This window comes from Dreissena polymorpha, chromosome 5, assembly GCF_020536995.1.
Source record: "Dreissena polymorpha isolate Duluth1 chromosome 5, UMN_Dpol_1.0, whole genome shotgun sequence".
Classification (NCBI taxonomy): Eukaryota; Metazoa; Mollusca; class Bivalvia; order Myida; family Dreissenidae; genus Dreissena; species Dreissena polymorpha.
The window spans coordinates 40,914,417-40,933,200 of NC_068359.1; the positions used below are offsets into that span (position 1 = coordinate 40,914,417).

The following is an 18,784-nucleotide window of genomic DNA, read 5'->3' on the forward strand; positions in this document are numbered from 1 at the left end:
TTGCGGCGTAGCCCCAAGGCCACAGTAATGATACAAATTTTCTGAGCCTATCCGAAGTGGCTGGCTGCCAAAAACCAAATTCCCAAAAGTCCGATTTACCACTTAATTCATGCGGACTAAAAGAAGTTCTTTGCAGATCTCAATTACCCGCCTTGGAAATACAGAACATCACTATATAACATGACAGTGTCATAAAAAGTGAAAAAACAATATATTGAAGCCAAATTGCTAAACATTGGCTACGACATTGTTTTTATTGCTTACATATTCATGCGAGAATAAGTTCCTTACTTGACGGTCTAGGCCGAAAAGATACAAGTGTTTACGGAGACAGTAAGAAGATTTTTTCTCTGAGACATTTTTTGAAGAATCATATTTGGTATTTATAAACATATTTTAAAATATTGTTAATTTATTTTGCGTTAAAAAGACATTCCAGAAAAAAACAAAAAAACAAATATTCACGATCATTCCCGGAAATAGACGAAGTTACCGAATATGGTATTTCACTGCGCAGATCGAGCGCGCAAATCGAGCGCGAAAAGTTCTACGTGAGACAAATTACACAATCAGTACACCGATCTGTATCAGGGTAAGTGGATTTTCTTTTGTATACATATTAAAAATGAAGTATGAGTGTTTTCCTGATCTGTAAATTATGTAATAGAAAGCTATTTTAGGCTATTAAAGATGATGTATTAATTTGACGCCAACAATAACAGTTTTTTTAGGCCATGTTGTTGGTGTTGTTGTTGGTGTTGTATATCTTCACCGCCAATGTAGACGAACCTCCATCAGATCTGTAGAGTTGAACAAAAGGATATCGTTTCCTTCACCAGTATCGTGTAGTCCTCCACCTGTCTATGTACACTGTAGTATATACACACATATTGTCTTTTTTTATAGTCTCAGAGCTTTTGCGCTCAAACGCTAGGGTCAATCCGTATACATTCGGACAAAGGGAGAAATTCGGACTAAACATCCTGAATGCATTTTACGCCACACTAAATCTAGCCCCAGGCCTTCATCGCCAACAGCGCTTTGATTTAATAGTCTGGTCATTCTAGTTTTCCCTTTCAGTATCAAATTCGCTGACCAAACGTCAGCCTCCGAACGATGAGCCTTGTTGTGAGAAAACTTGGCTTAATGCGTTTGCGTCAAGTGTCATCCAAGACTAGCCTGTGCAGTCCGCACAGGCTAATCAGAGACGACGCTTTTCGCCTAAACTTGATTTTCGGTAAGGAGGGACTTCCTTGAAACTTAAAATACCATAAAAGCGGAAAGCGTCGTCCCTGACTAGCCTGTGCGGACTGCACAGGCTAATCTGGGACGACACTTTTCGCACATGCATTAAGCCCAGTTTTCTCAGAACGCGGCTCGTATGAGATCGAACATACAGCAAAAACAGTGACAATTCTACGAAACAGAATTTGCATTTGTTATGATTTGACGCATTTAATTATTTTTACGTTCAAACGGTTTTTATATGCACAACAAGTGACCATAAGTGATAGTTCGAAATAACCTAAACCTTTAGTTAGGGTTTCATACACTTGATATCGTATATGTAAATAATAATGATTTATTCAATTGTAACATACATGTTTTTCGCTTGTGTGTTTTTCTATGCAGTAAATATAAATTTCTTGTTATTAATGTTCATTCTCTTATAACAAATTAATAAATTAAAAATTATGATATTACTTTTGCATTTGTCATAGCCAATTATATAATCACAAAATAAATAATAAGTCGTATAATATACTTTATAAAAGACGTTGCTGAAATGTTTATTGCATCATGAGACAGTAGACTAGTTCCGAGAAAAGAATCGTAAACCAATAAGGATTAATACTGCTGTGAGGTTTTCATTCTCACGGCGACCTTCCTTGAAACGTTTGTTCTTTAATCAATGGAAACAAATAGGGATTGTATTGTCTTCTACATATCCCTTGAAACATGCGCTTCATTATATTGAATTGAAGTAAATAAACAAATATTATTATTTGATGCATGTTAATATTTTTATTTGACTTGAAAGATTCAGTTACGATGATAATTGCTTGAAATTTCTAGAAAGCTGTAATAATAATAATAATAATAATAATAATAATAATAATAATAATAATAATAATAATTAATAATAATAATAATAATAATACTTGAAGCCAATGAACTATAAAACGTTGTCATGTTCGACCTAAATGGACCTGTGATTCTAGTCCGCTAACAAGTGCATTCGATGGTACTTTCGAAGGTATGTTTTATTAATAATATGTATACACAATCGTGCATACCAAATAGACAAGGGTACGTCATAGATAAGCCGCCCACATAAACACGCATTCATGTTCAAGTAGATCTAAAAATCCCAGTATTAACATACGATTGTTGCACTTATTTCGTTTGATTGTTAATTAATTTAATTCGATTTCGCTAATATGTATTTTTGATAGTTTTTTCCAACGCATGTTTATGTAAAATACATAATCAACGAAAAGTTCCATATTATACTGAAATAAATGTACATGTATACACATGTACACGATATCGTCATACAATCCGGAGGTTAAAAGGCATGCATATAAGAACAACAAACATTTGAGTTAAGGCTATTTGTTGGCATATAATGTCTCACACATTGAAGAAATAATCTGAAAATATTTTGATTCACACCAGAGGAATTATATTGATCGTTTTATCTTTCATTTGGCGGTAAGTTAGAATAACCGTATAATGAAAAGTCCAAAGCGTAGACGTCTATGATCGCATCAACCACATCTTTGCGGACGCCCTCATACGCTCTTTTCAACGCATTTTCTCGTTGTATTTGACGTTCTTCCGACGGCATAGGATACTTGAATATTTCCGCCAAAATTAAATCGGATACTAGGGACGGAGATAAATTGTCCCCAATGGAATCGAACGTGCCTTGAGGATAACCCCGGTCCTCGCGAATGTAGCCCTGTATCTGGAAAGAGTGCCATATCCTCCGTGTGACCTCCACCCATGGCATACAACGTCTCACATTGGACCCGGAAGTCCCTTCAAAAATTTGGGCTACAATCCCCGGTAAGGATGACTGAATCCTTGTTCCTTCAAGCGTATTCATGATGAAGTCGTATTTTTCGGAGGAGACGTTAAGCCTCTGTAAAACGACGTCGATGTCTTTTGCAAATGTTTCTTGTTTTACAACGTATTGAGCGTTAATCTCGCAAGATCCGCAAATAGTATAAATCGGTGCCCAGTGTTGATTTGAAGATTTGCCTGCTTTCGTTTCGTTTACAATCCATTGGAGAAAGTCTTGAAAAGACACATTCGTCGGGCACACAGATTTGTTTTGAATGCTTAAGATGACGTAGTTATAGTTTAATCTTACTGGCAAGTAGATTTTGTCGATGAAAGCAGAGAAAAGCCGAGAATATGGGTCACGTGCTGGGAGAATTGTTGGGTCTTGTTGACTCTTTACGTACTCGAATGACGAAAAAAACGTGTACTGTCTCCTGTGTATAGAATCTCGATTCTCTTCTAAAAGCTTCTTGCCAAAATTGACTCCATTGTCAAGAATTGTGAATAAAAGAGTCCAAAAAGTGGACCCGACTTTTGGTACCTTGCAATATGCGACATTGTAGACCTTAGAATGAAAAAACATGCGCGCGTTCTTTTCTCTTGTAGTTGCGTTGAGTAAATCGTTATTGAAACACGACGTGCTTAAATGCCTTGACCTTCGTTCCAGTTCCTGAAATTGACTGACCATAGAAGTGTCATTATGCTGATGCAAGTCTATTGCAAGGCCTGAAAAAAACGCGCTATTTTACACAAGATTTAAAACAGAATGTTTTATGCAAAACACACGCGTACTTTGGAATCTGACGAGAAAAGAACAACACTGAAGGGATTATAAACTTTCTTCAATTTTCGGAACCGATTCTATAAAGGAAAATGCACCTGAGGGTCAGCATATATCTGGATGAGTTCCATGAAGTTAATTTAGCGATAGTATATTCTTTATTGTATGCAATTGCGAAGTATTACAGTGATAATATATACCCGGCAAATGATAGCACACCGCATTTCTTCCGGAAATTGCGTAGAGGACCACGAGCAAAAACGCCACCACAGCCAACAATGGTTTCAAATACGGACGCACCGATTTTACCATGTCCATCTGTAAAGCAAATATAATAACTTCCTTATTAGAGATAAATGATAAGTTAGGCACCAACAGCAAGAAGATGTCCATAACGGCTTGATAAAAATGATAATATGATTTAAAATTAAACCATGATGTCTGTACCACAATAACTACACTAAGCCTTATATACATTTCTCAGATATCAGTGATTATATGTTGGTATTGTGTGTGCATTTTTGTGTGTAATTTTACACAAACAAAAACAGCTAAAACGGTTCCGACTTTCAATGATATACTATAACCGCGAGTGATGGCTGACTCAATATAACTAAATGACGTCATTTTGTGACGTGATACGTTGTTATTCCAGCGAAATAATCCATGTTTTAACACATATTTAACAAACGATAAAAACACAATAAACAGAAATGCGTCTGTTTCTGTAGATAAAGAAATTTTTTTTAAAGTTAATCGCGATCATAAAAAATAAACGGTAATTAACTAATTTCTGTTCTGTGTACAGGAACTCTTTATATCGAGAATCTTTCAAAACCAAATATAGCATCTGCTTGGAAGAAAGAACTATTTATATTAGGCTTCAAACCATTGCTCGATCATACTGTTTGACATGATATTATATAATAACAATTATGAGGATTATGTACAACATTTTGTATATTGGTACTGTGCTTCAGTTATGGTTCCAAGATAATTATATACAATAAGATAAATTGTGTTCTTTAATCAATTTTGGAAAGGAACATCAATTTGTTAATACATGTGATAAGCTTTTAAAAATTCTTATGTAGGTAAATCAAGTTATTGACATCATATTTCAAATGTAAAAGCAGATTGCCGATTTGTTGTAAATGAAACAAGCAATTTGATTGATTCTAGATCTATCGTTTTCGAAAGTCAATCAGTATACAGATTGTAAGAGAGAGGAAACTGTTTTTGATAAATGTTTGGACCTTTTCACATATGTTGACATGTATTGAAGTTTGTCGTTAAATGCTTCATATTGATAAATGTTAACATTGGGTCTAAAAATCTCCAGTAAAAAAAGAATACAATTGAAGAATTAAAAAAGTAACCCTCAACGGGGCTCGAACCACTGACCCCTGGATCCATGGAGCAAAAGTCTACCGTTCTATCCACTAGACCATCCGCTATCATACCATTCAGAATGTATTCTTTACTTTAATTACGCAATCCTCGTAGTATCAAAAAATACAACAACAACAGAACTCTCCAAATTATTCAATCGTTTCGCGTTGCAACGCTTTATAATTTTCAGGTTTTTAAATTGTAAAAAGATGCACATAATGGATATTTAAGAGCATGGTTAATGTTCAGTCTTACTGTTTCCTCACAAATATAATAACGCCAAGGAAAATTTGCGAATCTGAAACAATTGTTTTCAATTTTGTCAATTTACCTAAGCGTGAAAAGGCCCCTTTAAACGAACTGCGAGAAAATAATTGCATGGAAATATCTCTCTATCTTTAATCCAGTAGAAATTAAAACAAAATGGGTGCGCGTCCAGTTTTCTATTATATATTTTTTTAATTATTTTCAATATAATACACAATTTTGTCCAAGTAGATGTTACAAATGAGATCGTTTATAATGATATTATGGGCATTTTTCGCTGTTGAATTGAGCTAAAAAGAATTAACAGCTGAAAAGAGTTAGTTAAAATATGGTTACTGACCAATTATCTGCAACTCATCATGCTTCCAGTTGTTTGTAAAAAAAATATATATTATATTCGATATTTTACATGACTGGTGGGTCCTGTAAGCCGAAATGATCCGTAAAACAAAATAGTGTATTTGTGTCGTATGAACAAATCTGCACTAAAACTCAATTAAGATTCACACTGTAAATCGAATTATTTGCCGTCAGTTGTTAAAAAGACAGTACGGTTGATATTCAAATGCATCATTTTTCTCTTTCCGGGATATTGTTTTAGTTTGTTGATGCTGCATTAACAAATATACGTGTATATGAATGGAAAACACAAAAAAATAAACAACGGTTGCGATAGACACCTATAAACTGTTAGATGCCCATAATATCACTTTATCTAAAAAAAGTGCACAGTTTGGTGAAAAATGCGCTCAAACAAACCTTAAAATCCCATAGTACTGAAGAAACACACACCTGTGTATTATACAACTTTTTGCCGATACTGTTTAATTTGCGAACGCTATGATTGGAACAAAGAAAAACACATAGAAAACCTGTCATATTCAAAATGGAGGACGTTGTTACGAAAATCTTACGAGATTGTAGCATTTTCGCAAATCAGATTTTGTTTGAGCTAAATTTTCTTTATTTTCGCAAACGGCTCGAATGGCGCACGCCATCGCGAGAACGGAATCCAAACAGTAGAAGACCAATTCAGTAATGCCCTCTGTAAACAAGGTAGTATTTTTTTATAATTTCATGTTACAGATTTGCACTGTGTCTTATATGGTCTGATATTTTTTTTATTTAATGCCTACATAAATTTTGGAATATCTGCATCAATACTAAATGCTTGGTCTGGATATAATTCTTTAAAAAAACTACAGACTTTAATATTTATTTGGTTCAATATCTTTCTTTTTGAAAAAATATTTTGAGGGTACATACCAATGGTTTCGTTTTTTTTATAGATCTAACGCTCAATTTGCAGACATATGTTGATATAAACAAGAAACTCAATATGTGTATACATGTTTAAAAAAAGAGAGCTTTATTACTCTCATTATTTGAAAACAAAAAGTCAAAGATTAGTCAGAATGTCCTATAACAGAGGGGATAATCACGTGACACCCAAGATGGCAACGTCCATGTCGAGACAGATATTTTTCGCCGTTTTATACCAATTATTACTTATAAAAATTGTTTAAATGCCGCTCACTTTCCAATCATATCAGCAAGAAAGTGATTAATATTCGAATATTCGTATTTGCTCTTTATCTACGCTTTACTTGCTGCGAATTTCCTTTGCGTGAGCTGTACTTTTGTGAACCGTTAAGAAATAAGGCAAGTTGAGACATAGCGGAAATTTATACGATACAAACGCTAATCGCTTTCTTTCAGATATGGCTGGGAAGTAAGCGGCAATTTAACAATTCATGCAATTAATAAAGAGTATAAGACGGCAAAAATACTTGTTTCGATATGAACGTCGCCATCTTCTTTGTCACGTGATTACTCCTTCTGTATAAGTTTTTTTATGCATTGATGTTCACATTGAAGTTCCCGTAAGAAAGATCATTTATGAAAAAAACACACACACTGTATTGTGAGGTATTAAAGCTACAGTGGTATTTATTGTTATGGTATCAATATAGCAACACACTTTTGTGCCTTGAGCTGCTGCAGTCATGTATGAAAAGTTTGTAAATCTAAATTGTCACGTGCCAGTCTTGAATAGTTCGATATATTGATGTCTGAACACATACACGATTTCGCTAATTGTCCGAAAAAACACACTAAATTTAGTATAAAAACACTCTCATTTTTATTTATATTGTTTGATAATTTATCTCATAATTGATCAATATATTCATGTGACTATTTTGATTTAAGATTGTGTTCAAAATGCACAAACAAAACAATGTTATCATTTGAATAATTTGGTTGCAATGGTAGCAAATGTACATTAAAGCCTCTATAACGCTCAAAATCAACGAAAATTTCGTAAAGTATTTCGTAAAATAAAGTTAACACCTAAACAATCAGTGTTCCTTATAGCAATTGCCACAATTTCAACGCTAGATGTGGTATGATTACTTAGATTTTTGTAGATACAAAATGCTCGTTTTTATTTATTTGTGACACAATTAATTCCATTTTAATTTCCCGCTAATAAAGCTATTCATACGACATACAAACACTAAAATGGTAATCTGTAAGTTTTTATGTGTCGTATGAATAGATATCATTGCGGGAAATCAAAATGAAATGAAATGATAACAGGGTCATTGATGAGTTTATTCAAGTCTCATCACCTTAGAATTATTGTACGTATGTTCTCGTAATATAATATGAATATTACATCATGATATGTGATATGTGTTGAACAAGGATCATAATATAAAATGAATATTACATCATGATATGTGATATGTGTTGAACAAGGGCAATTATATAATATGGCTATTACATCATGATATGTGATATGTGTTGAACAATGACCATAATATTATTTCAATATTACATCATGATATGTGATATGTGTTGAAAAATGATCATGATATAATATGAATATGACATCATAATATGTGATATGTGTTGAAAATGACCATAATATAATATGAATATTACATCATGATATGTGATATGTGTTATGTGTTGAACAAGGACCATAGTATAATGTGAATATTACATCATGATATGTGATATGTGTTATGTGTTGAACAAGGACCATAATATAATATAAATATTACATCATGATATGTGATATGAGATATGTGTTGAACAAGGACCATAAAGGTCTATTTCAACTGTGTAAATATGTATATTTATTATATGCCTGTTTAATGCTTTTAACAAAATACAGGTTGTATCAATCGTTGAAATAAAAAATCCCGTATTACGCTACTCGCTGTTTCAATTCCGTATTACCATACTAGCCGGACTACTTCGACCCCTTTTTATGACGTCACATTATTACACGCACCGAAAATGGAAATATTTTATATTACGAAATATATTACGTAGTTCATCGTGTGACGTCATTTCTGTGACAAAACACAATAGTTTTATCGAAACTCTGTCGGACGTGGTGTTTTTTAACAGTAAACTATTTGCTAAAAACGTATTTTGGAGTGTGTGTTTATCATGCGTAAATGTATATTTCGATAGGAATACAATAAAATAGTGTGGTTTAAATTAAGTTTCGATAAAGACATGGAAGATAGAAATGGAAGTGCATATCGTTTAAACGGTTTTGTTATAAACATAGGATTAAAGTTGTCAACTTAATTGTTATAAAAATTGGATTAACGATGGCATTAAAGTAAGCTTGTCGGAAACCTGTGTTTTCCCGGTTCGAATGTTTACACATTCATTTACATAAACTGTATTCATACGCGTCTTTAAAAACTATGGCGTACCGTTTTAGTCATTGTTTTGTCAGTTTTGTTAAAGTAAAAAATACATTTGTTAACTGTTTTCGTTAGTTGTTGTATATAATAAAAGGAATATTACGCTAGTCAATTATTCCAAGAGTTTGTATCACTCTCGTGGCTTGTGCTATTTCGCATCACACTCGAGTCTCCGCCTCTCGTGTGATACGTCATCACACAAGCCACTCGAGTGATACAAACTCTTGGAACAATCGACTAGCGTGATATTCCGTATGTATTTGTCGAAATAAAAGTTATTCTTCTTCATCATCTATGCAAAACAATAATAAAAACGAGCATTTGGTATCTACAAACATCTATTTTACCAGACCACATCTTGCGTTGAAATATCGTCAATTGCCATACGGAACACTGATTTTTAATTGTTTAACTTTATTTTACGAAATATTGTACGAAATTTTCGTTGATTTTGAGAAGTAATGGGGCTTGAAACATTTTTTTTTTAATTTTCACATTAAAAAAATCACAAAAGAAGTTCCTTACCTTACTGTGTAATACTCCTAAGTCCTTTGCGGAAATAAACTCAAACACTGATTTAAGTTTTAGCATTATATTTAATAACAAAAAAACAACAAATTACTTTACACTCTATATATTGGATCTCCAGAGGGAGGAAATTATTAAAACTTGATACAGTCACTCTTTTATTAAATATTTCGGCCGCAGGCCTTCTTTAGTTAACGATTACACAGGTGATTTCACATAGCGTTTTTTTTCTGTTGACAATACCGGAAGTAAATGCAATTTAATGGCCATTCGCACATTCTCAACCCTTTCCGCCAAACATCGGATAAATATCTCGAAGGCAATAGTATGAATACACATTTCGAAAGCGGTGTTGCGGTCGTACCTACGCGTGTCAAAATATAAGCGAAATATTTAAACAAAGCGGTAGCCTTTCAGGAATGTTTGAATTAACGAAGAAAATCGTGTATTGATGTAAGTTTATTGAAGAAATGTACAGAAAATATATTAAATAAGCAATGGCGATATTTTTCTCAACCACATAATTGTTAATAGTTTGATGATAATGAATATCACAAAATGAAAGTGAAAGTAGAACTGTCAAAAATGACAACCTGTCAACGTGTCGCTGAAGGCACTGAAGTTGGTCGCTGTTGTCATGTATAATCTTAGACGCAACTCAGTTTGCAAAATTATGTTAAAGCTTTTATTTCGCAAGTTTGAAATGAACACAACCCATTCTAATTTATAAAGAGTGTCGCTTAAAGCAAAGGTCAAGATGAGTTGTTTTTTTTCAAATCATTAATAAAAAAGATAATTAAAGCTTCATTTTGGGAAAACAGGGCTTAATGCATATGCATTAATTGTCATCCCAGTACCAGAGACTCTCTATAAACGAAAAACACCATAAAATCAGAAAGTGTCGTCCTTGATTAGCTTGTGCGCATTGCACAGGCTAATCAGTGTGCACAGGCTAATCTTATGTAACATGCATTAAGCCCCGTTTTCCCTGAAAGCAGCCAATATGTACAGATTTCAATGATAAACACTATACTTGCCAATGTCGTCTTACAAGCTGTTAAACACTATTGATCACACACACACACACACACACACTGCAGTGTACCAGTGGTGAACTATAAACAGGCAGATGCGGTGGTTATCGTTCCTAGCGTAGTAGAGAAGACGCTCCTAGCATTCGTCGTCTGCATAATTTTACTGCAGGTAGTGCACAAGGCTGTGGTTATCGTTCTTAGCGTAGCTAAGCGCATACTGACTTGCAAAACTTGCTCTGTAACATTAGTTGTGAGCTAACGCTCACAACTAAAAATCAGGCAGTAACACGCTTTTCTGTTTATCATGCTTATACGTCCCCGATTTTAAGGAAATAATGAAAAAAAATCGCCTACAATCTTCATTTTATAGCGGGACAGAATATGATTTTTGTCGTTGTACGTGGTAATAATGATGACATGAGCACTTGCGCTTAATATTTGTAAAACATGTTTTGTTTGCTATTTGTGTTGCATTTTGTTTTTAAGATATATTACATCTTGGTATCAAATTTTTTGTTTAAATTTGTTGAATCTGATTCGATTTTACTAAATATGATTAATCTATAGATGATTCCGAGTAATATGACCTACCTCCTATCATCGACTGATATAAGAACTTTCTGTTTCACTGATATAAAAATATATCATGCAACGTTATATCAGGCAGATATCAATGCAGCGGTATGATAAATATTATATACACCAATACTCGTCGGTGCTCATTAGTTGACACTGCCTTTATACATCTGGCGTGAATCCCTAGTATATAGTATAGTTATTTTACCTACAATGTATCATTCGTTTCGTATACGTATCTATTGACTATTTTTGTGCTTAAAGGTTTCAATTACCATTGTTTTCAAGATTGACTCACACAAATTCAGTGCAAATAATCGCAATAAATAAAATCTGTATATTGCAGTTAAGTGTAAAAATATAAATTTAGTGCATTTCAGTTTAATATATTCACTATATTCAATGCAGTTTACTATGCCAGTATGTACACATTTCATGCACTGACGCATAAAGATGGTATATTCAAATCAGGATATTAGTACTTTGTCCACGAAGGATCGATCATAGATCGCCAGTGTTGAGTGTGTGTGTGGGGGTGGGTATTCTAGAACTTACAAAGGGGGGGGGGGGAGATGTTATCCATCTCTATACTAGAAACATGAAGGGAATGTTATCCTTGAATACTTGAACTAATGAGGCTGTTTTTGTATCTACGTATGCTAGCATTAATGAGGTCGGGTGGGTTGTTATCAACATAAACCAAAACCAATGAGGTTACGATTGGGATCATAATTATTATGTTTACAGACCGTAACTGTTTCTATTGTTTTATAATTAGGTTTTTCGCGTATAGACAGATATGATAGCATCACCCATTGAGGCCAAACAAAAAGATGTGCATATTTATGTAACTGTGTTAATTTATTCTCATGTAACAGATGTCATTAAAACACGTATGTCGAATGTCGAATAGTATTTCCTTCTGAAAAGCAAGAGAGTAGATAACGAAAACGATGTCCAACATCAGTTCTTTATATTTTTTGACAACTTAGTATAATAACAAGTAATCAGCATTCCCAGTGAATGCCATGTAATTCAGCATTTCATGCTAACTGAACTTTCAATATGACACTAGTACAGCGAACCGCCGAATCTACCGCATATTAGCACCATTATACGATAAAGTTTTTTACATGCACTGTTACAGGATATGTAACATTAGGGGAAATCGTTACCGCTATGATTGTCCTAATCGAGTCTGTTATTTCGGGTTTTTCTACCTCTTTCCAGAAAAGTGAATTTGATGAAGCGTGGCCGAACTAACGAGACACGTGTGGAGAAGTCTTTCAATTGTTAACGGTCCGTGTACGTTTACCGGCTACACGTGTTAGTAGTCTATAAGAACGGAGGTCCACGGTGCATGATTGGAACCTTTTTTTTTAAATATGCTGATGATGTTCTACATTGTCTTGGGTAAAAGAAAATGTTTGTTCCCAAGAAAAATTTCATGCCCACGGGGTCTAAATCCAAGATGGCCACCAAGATGGCCGACCAAAAACATAGGAAATGCCGTTTTTACGCAAATAACACAAGCAACATATATTTTCCATGATTTTGGTAAGCTTTTTAATTTAAGCAATTGAGAACATATTATTTTTATTTAACAAATAAGTTTTTTGGTGAAAAATTAAACATTGTATGAAAAAAATGACAATATCAATGAAAAAAAGGTAAAAAAAACATGCGTTTTTGTCCTTTTAACATGTTTCAATTTGTATCTAAAAAACAGTTTAGATACAATTTTTATCCTAACTACATTTATAAACACCTATGGGACAATAGGATATAAATATATAATATTTCATAAAATATATGTTGTTTGTGTCATTTGCGAGAAAACGGCATTTCCTATGTTTTTGGTCGGCCATCTTGGCGGTCATCTTGGATTTAGACCCCGTGGGCATGAAATTTTTCTTGGGAACAAACATTTTCTTTTACCAAAGACAATGTAGAACATCATCAGCATATTTAAAAAAGGTTCCAATCATGCACCGTGGACCTCCGTTCCTACTAGACTATAGCTAAGTGTATATATCTCCTTGTTCTCGCTCTTTTCCCTCTTCACCTTGATTGAAATCGACGTAGCCTACATCGATTGCCAGAACAATAAAACAAAAACGATCGCAATGATCGTTATCTTTTTGAAAGCTATGATTCTGAAAGAAAGAGTTGATTTTTTCAGCATCATTACAGTCATCGTTTTCGTAACAACAAAAACACAGCTATATTATCACAGATCATCGTCATCATCATCGTCGTCGTCGTCGTTTTCGTCGTCGTCTTCGTCGTCGTCTTCGTCGTCGTCATCGTCATCGTCATCGTCATCGTCATCATCATCAGTATCATCATCATCATCATCATCATCATCATCATCATCATCATCATCATCATCATCATCATCATCATCATCATCATCATCATCATCATCAAAATCAACATCATCATCATCATCATCATCATCATCATCATCATCATCATCATCATCATCATCATCATCATCATCATCATCTTCTTCTTCATCATCATCATCATTATCATCTTCATCGTCAAATCAATATCCACAACAGCACGAGTTTCTTCATTAACATTTACAGATATCATTGAAATAGACACGATTATTGAAACACAAAAGCATCTGGCTCTCCGATGGGTTAACGTAAGCATTATTGCTTGGAGATATGAATTAGCAAACATGCCGACATTTGCATTATTTTCTCGTGCTCGAAAATGTGTAACGGCATCGTTGCGGATACGAGCAATTTAATATAGTATATCGTATTACAATGTCACGCGAAAAATAATGAACATTTTAGGAATAGTCCTGCGCTGTACATGTTAACTCATAATTTTTTTAAATCTAAGCCTTTGTCTTTACGAGCATTTATTCCACTAAAAGTACATACAATTAGCGTTAATATATGTATATGACATGATGAATAAGTTGTGTTATATTTTCTTAATTTGTATTGCTATATTATTCATGCGTGCTGAGTCCGAATATAAAACCGTATGTCTTTGAACATTGAATCATACTGCATGAATTGGAAATAGCGTGAATTCGGTATAAAAAAGCATAATTGCGCCGCGTTCTCGGAAAACTTGACTTGATGCATGCACGTAAATTGTCGCCCCAGATTAACATTTGGAGTCCGCTCAGGCTTATCAAAGACGATGGCGCACCAAAGAGGTCGAAACTTTAACTTCTGCTGCAGCAGAAAAAATGCTGCTGCTGATGATTTAAATGCTGCTCGAGCTGCAAATTACTGCTCGAGCAGCATATTTGCTACTCGAGCAGTATCTAGATGCTGTTCGACCAGCAAAATTCCTGCCCGAGCAGCATTTTTTTTCTGCTGCAGCAGAAAAATCCTGCTCGACCAGCATTAATTTTAAGAATAAGCCCTGGAACCCGTCAGCCAATCAAATTTGAGCTTACAAACGGACGACATAAGCTACCTCTACGGAAACGAAATAGACTTGACAATAACTTTAGAAAAACTGCAACAAACTCATAATCTGTGTTTCAAACAATTATTATTAAATTCTCATCCTTTTTTTCGCAATTGTTCATAAAATAATAATTAAGCTTTAAAATCTATAAGTCTTGTAGGAACATGCAAATTTGGTTGATCAATTGCTCTGGAACAACGTTACATGATTTATGCCTATGTGTAATCTGATTCTGATTGGCTGATGCAATAATCGAAAAATAAATGCTGGTCGAGCAGGATTCTTCTGCTGCAGCAAATAAATATGCTGCTCGAGCAGTAATTTGCTGCCCGAGCAGCATCTATCTTTTTTTCTGCTGCAGCAGAAGTTATAGTTTCGACCCCTTTGGTACGCAATAGTTTTCCGCCTAGACTGGCTTTTCGTTTATAAGAGCCTTCCAAAAAATGAAAAATGTCAGTTAATCCCAGTTTTCCCAGACCGCGGCTAAATCGATGTTACTTCTCAGTTATAACATGCACGCTGTATGTTTGCAAATACATCAGGGCTCCAAAACCAGTTAGCTAGTTCAGTAATACGGTACCAAATAACTACTTTACCATTAGAGTATTTTCAAGGCATGTGTTTGACCAAATTAGAATGCATTCTGCGTAGTACTAAGATAAGGGCTTTATATTCCTTACAGCTAATTTGCTTAATTGGAAGCGTCTTGAGCACTTTTTGTGTTTTGACATTAAAAATTATCACGATTTGTTCACTCTGTAAATAAGTTGACATTTTACGGTTCTTTAAAGCTGAAGTTACTTTAAGGGCAAATAGGATGTCGAATCCATTTGCACTTTGCTTTTAATATATGCAACATTGGTAATGTATGCTTTATTGCATGAACATGAATGTCTTTATTGGGTATTTCAATAAATTGAAAATTACGATGCATTGAAATTCATCTGACGAATATTAAATATTTATGATTAAGATAAACATAGAGCTAGATGTCTGAACAATTCTCCGAAGTGATGAAGTTTATATGACGTCGGTGATTATATGTGACGTAATGACGTCGCAATTATGAATGCGTTTTAAAGTTCAATATTATAATAATTGGAAAAGTGTACATATATAACATTATTAAATATTATTTAATTTAAAGTGGTTAGACGTGGTTTGAATTAGAATTTGAACTTTATTGAACTGTTTGTTTCTGTACTGTATACATTAACATTATAATTTATAAATGAATTTGGGATTTAACAAGAAGCTTTTAATTGTCATTCACATTTGGTTATGTTTCCTGACGACTTGTTACTGCTACACGTTTTATCTAATGTAAATCACGAACTCTTACAGTTAAATATATTGCACGCCTGTTGTTTATTTTCTCTTTTGGCGATCTAGGGTGGAATGCGTAGAATGCGTAGAATGCGTGAAGCATTCAAAACCTTTGTCACGGTGACTTGTTTAACACGTGAAACAATAATTGAATGCGTGCCTCGGTGCAACTTGATTCGTGTTCTCATCTAGAAGCGGATATTGTATTTGTTTAGATGCGGAAATCACGTTTGAAACACAGCGCTCTTTTTCAAGAGAATGGGAAATATACTTGGCACACTATTAATTTCAATATAACTCTCTGATTATAATTATATAATCATTTAATATCCCTTAGGATAATTAAACTTAAAAGTCAATATATGCGTTTCAAATATATGGATTAATGTGCAGACACGCCGATAAATAAATATTATGCCAGTTTATCATGTTTGTAGTAAGAGTTTTCATATGTGCTTTTGTGTCTGCTTTTATGCAGGCAACGCATGATACATGGAATTTGTATTCACATACAAACGGGAGACTCCATGACCGTATAGCCCTAGTGAAAAATTTGTATTCAAATAAAAACGGGAAACTCCATATTAAAACCATAGAGCCATAGAGAAGAATATAATACAAATTACATCGCTTCGGTTAATGGTACTTATCATATAAATAATGCAGCAAATGTATGATTTCAATTTTTTCCAAGAAAGCGCCATCTGGCATGTCGTCTTTCCGCGATACGTAGAGCGTTTCAATGACAGGTACGCGTGCACGTGCATGCACGAGGAACAATGGGTCTGGTTAGAAAAAGTAATTGTTGCTTGGCAGTCAGGTGGAAACGCCTGATAAAAAAGAAGTTCGCAACAAAATGAATCATGAGGTTGTGCTGTTGTTTTGTGTTACATGTGGTTTCGATGAGGAATTGTATCCGCTTATGTTTATTAACAAAGCCAACTATATTGTCGATGTATATCCATCAGTTGGTGTTGCAACACTATTCGCTTTGCCATCCCCTTTTTTATGCTGAAGGATACTTCACCTGGCATAAGGCATAGCCATTGAGATAAGCAAATATTTGAGCTGATTATGGTTTTATTAAGCGTGTTATGTTCTATTTTTTAAGGTCGTAAAACAGAACATGCACAAATCTATTGAAATGTATTTCTCCTTTACTTTCAGATCTTCCAAAATCAACGCCGAACAAGAATAATAATGACACAATTGCAAAATTAGAAGAGAACAAGAGACATATGAGAAATACTTGAAGTTCTGGAGATCGCTTTCAACGCGCCGCTCAAGGAAGTCTCAGGGTCACAAGTAGGAGGAAAATCTCATCGAGGACTGTGGCTTTGGTGTTCACGTTACCGTCAGTTTACCGAATGTAGTTGACAACACTGACGTTTCTTCGAGCAAACTGGTTGACCCTCCACGGAAACCACCCAGATTGCTGTACACGGATGCTTACGAATCTATAACGTTGAAAGACGCACACACACCAGCACTAAAGATCAATTAACCCATTTATGCCTAGTGGCCTCTCCCATCCTTCTAGATTGGATAAATTTATTTCCAAAGGTAGGGGTGTCTAGTATATTTATTTCTATATTTAAACTTTTTCATACATAAATTCCTGTAAGCAAACAGCGCAGACCCTGATGAGACGCCCCATCATTCGGCGTCTTATCTGGTTCTACGCTGTTTGCCAAGGCAATTTTTTCTAGACGCTAGGCATAAATGGGTTATTAAATGCACCAACACGACACATATGACATTTTCCTTTCTTGTGGTTGTGTGTTATCGCTTTGATGATGCATTGTAAACCCACTATCACGCCAACACGAAAGAACGACATGTTGGCCCCTTTCAAACTCGCCAACACGCCAGAACGACAAATGAGAAGCGCCAACACGAGAAGTTAAAAACAATAGATAGGTACATACGTGTCATGTTACCGCCTCTCATTGCCTATCTGCAGTTTTGGCGGGATTGAAAGTCGCTAACACACAAAAAAAAGGATAAATGTCATAATTGACGTGCTGAAATATAATATATAATATAATAATTTCTGCAAATTTCTTTCGATCAGAAAATACGTTTGCACACAACTTAAGAAACACGTGTTAAAGATCCGAACACGTTTAAGCCATGCATATCAAATGCGTATATGACGATGTTACAAACGACATAAGATGCAATCAAACGTAAGCTGCGACCTTACTTGTTGAGGCAAAAGCGTAAGTTTCACATTGAGATGTCAACCAGACTGTTTGCAATATCTTGTAACTTATCAAGATGAGGTGCTGATGCAACACAAGGTTACAAGGAATACAGTCATTATACTACTACTAGACGAAAAGTAATGCCTGACGAATAATAATGGTTTCACATAAAAATTGTTCAAGTATTACCAATAGGAACATGTGCTTAAAGATGTACTTAATTCACGAGTCAATCCGTGCCGGCTAACATTGTTGTAGAGCGTTGGACAAAAAATCCAATGAATCGCGGGGTTGATACTCGGCCCGGCCGTATTACTTGTATGACGTCGCAATAATCCAACTTCCAGCGTTTGACCCTCCTAGTCGCTGGGATTTGTAGCTGGTAACGAGATATGTCATAGAAACGTGCCGCCCGGAATCCAGGCG

General features: G+C 34.7%; 1 protein-coding gene across 1 annotated transcript; it reads right to left on the minus strand.

The window, feature by feature from the left end:
- Positions 1-2,698: 2,698 nt before the first annotated feature.
- On the minus strand, positions 2,699-6,507 carry LOC127831178 (uncharacterized). The gene is made up of 3 exons (XM_052356172.1): positions 6,424-6,507; positions 4,051-4,168; positions 2,699-3,795 (listed from the first exon to the last, which is right to left on the minus strand). Exons 1-3 carry the CDS (start codon positions 6,505-6,507, stop codon positions 2,699-2,701), a joined length of 1,299 nt encoding a protein of 432 aa, XP_052212132.1.
- Positions 6,508-18,784: the final 12,277 nt, after the last annotated feature.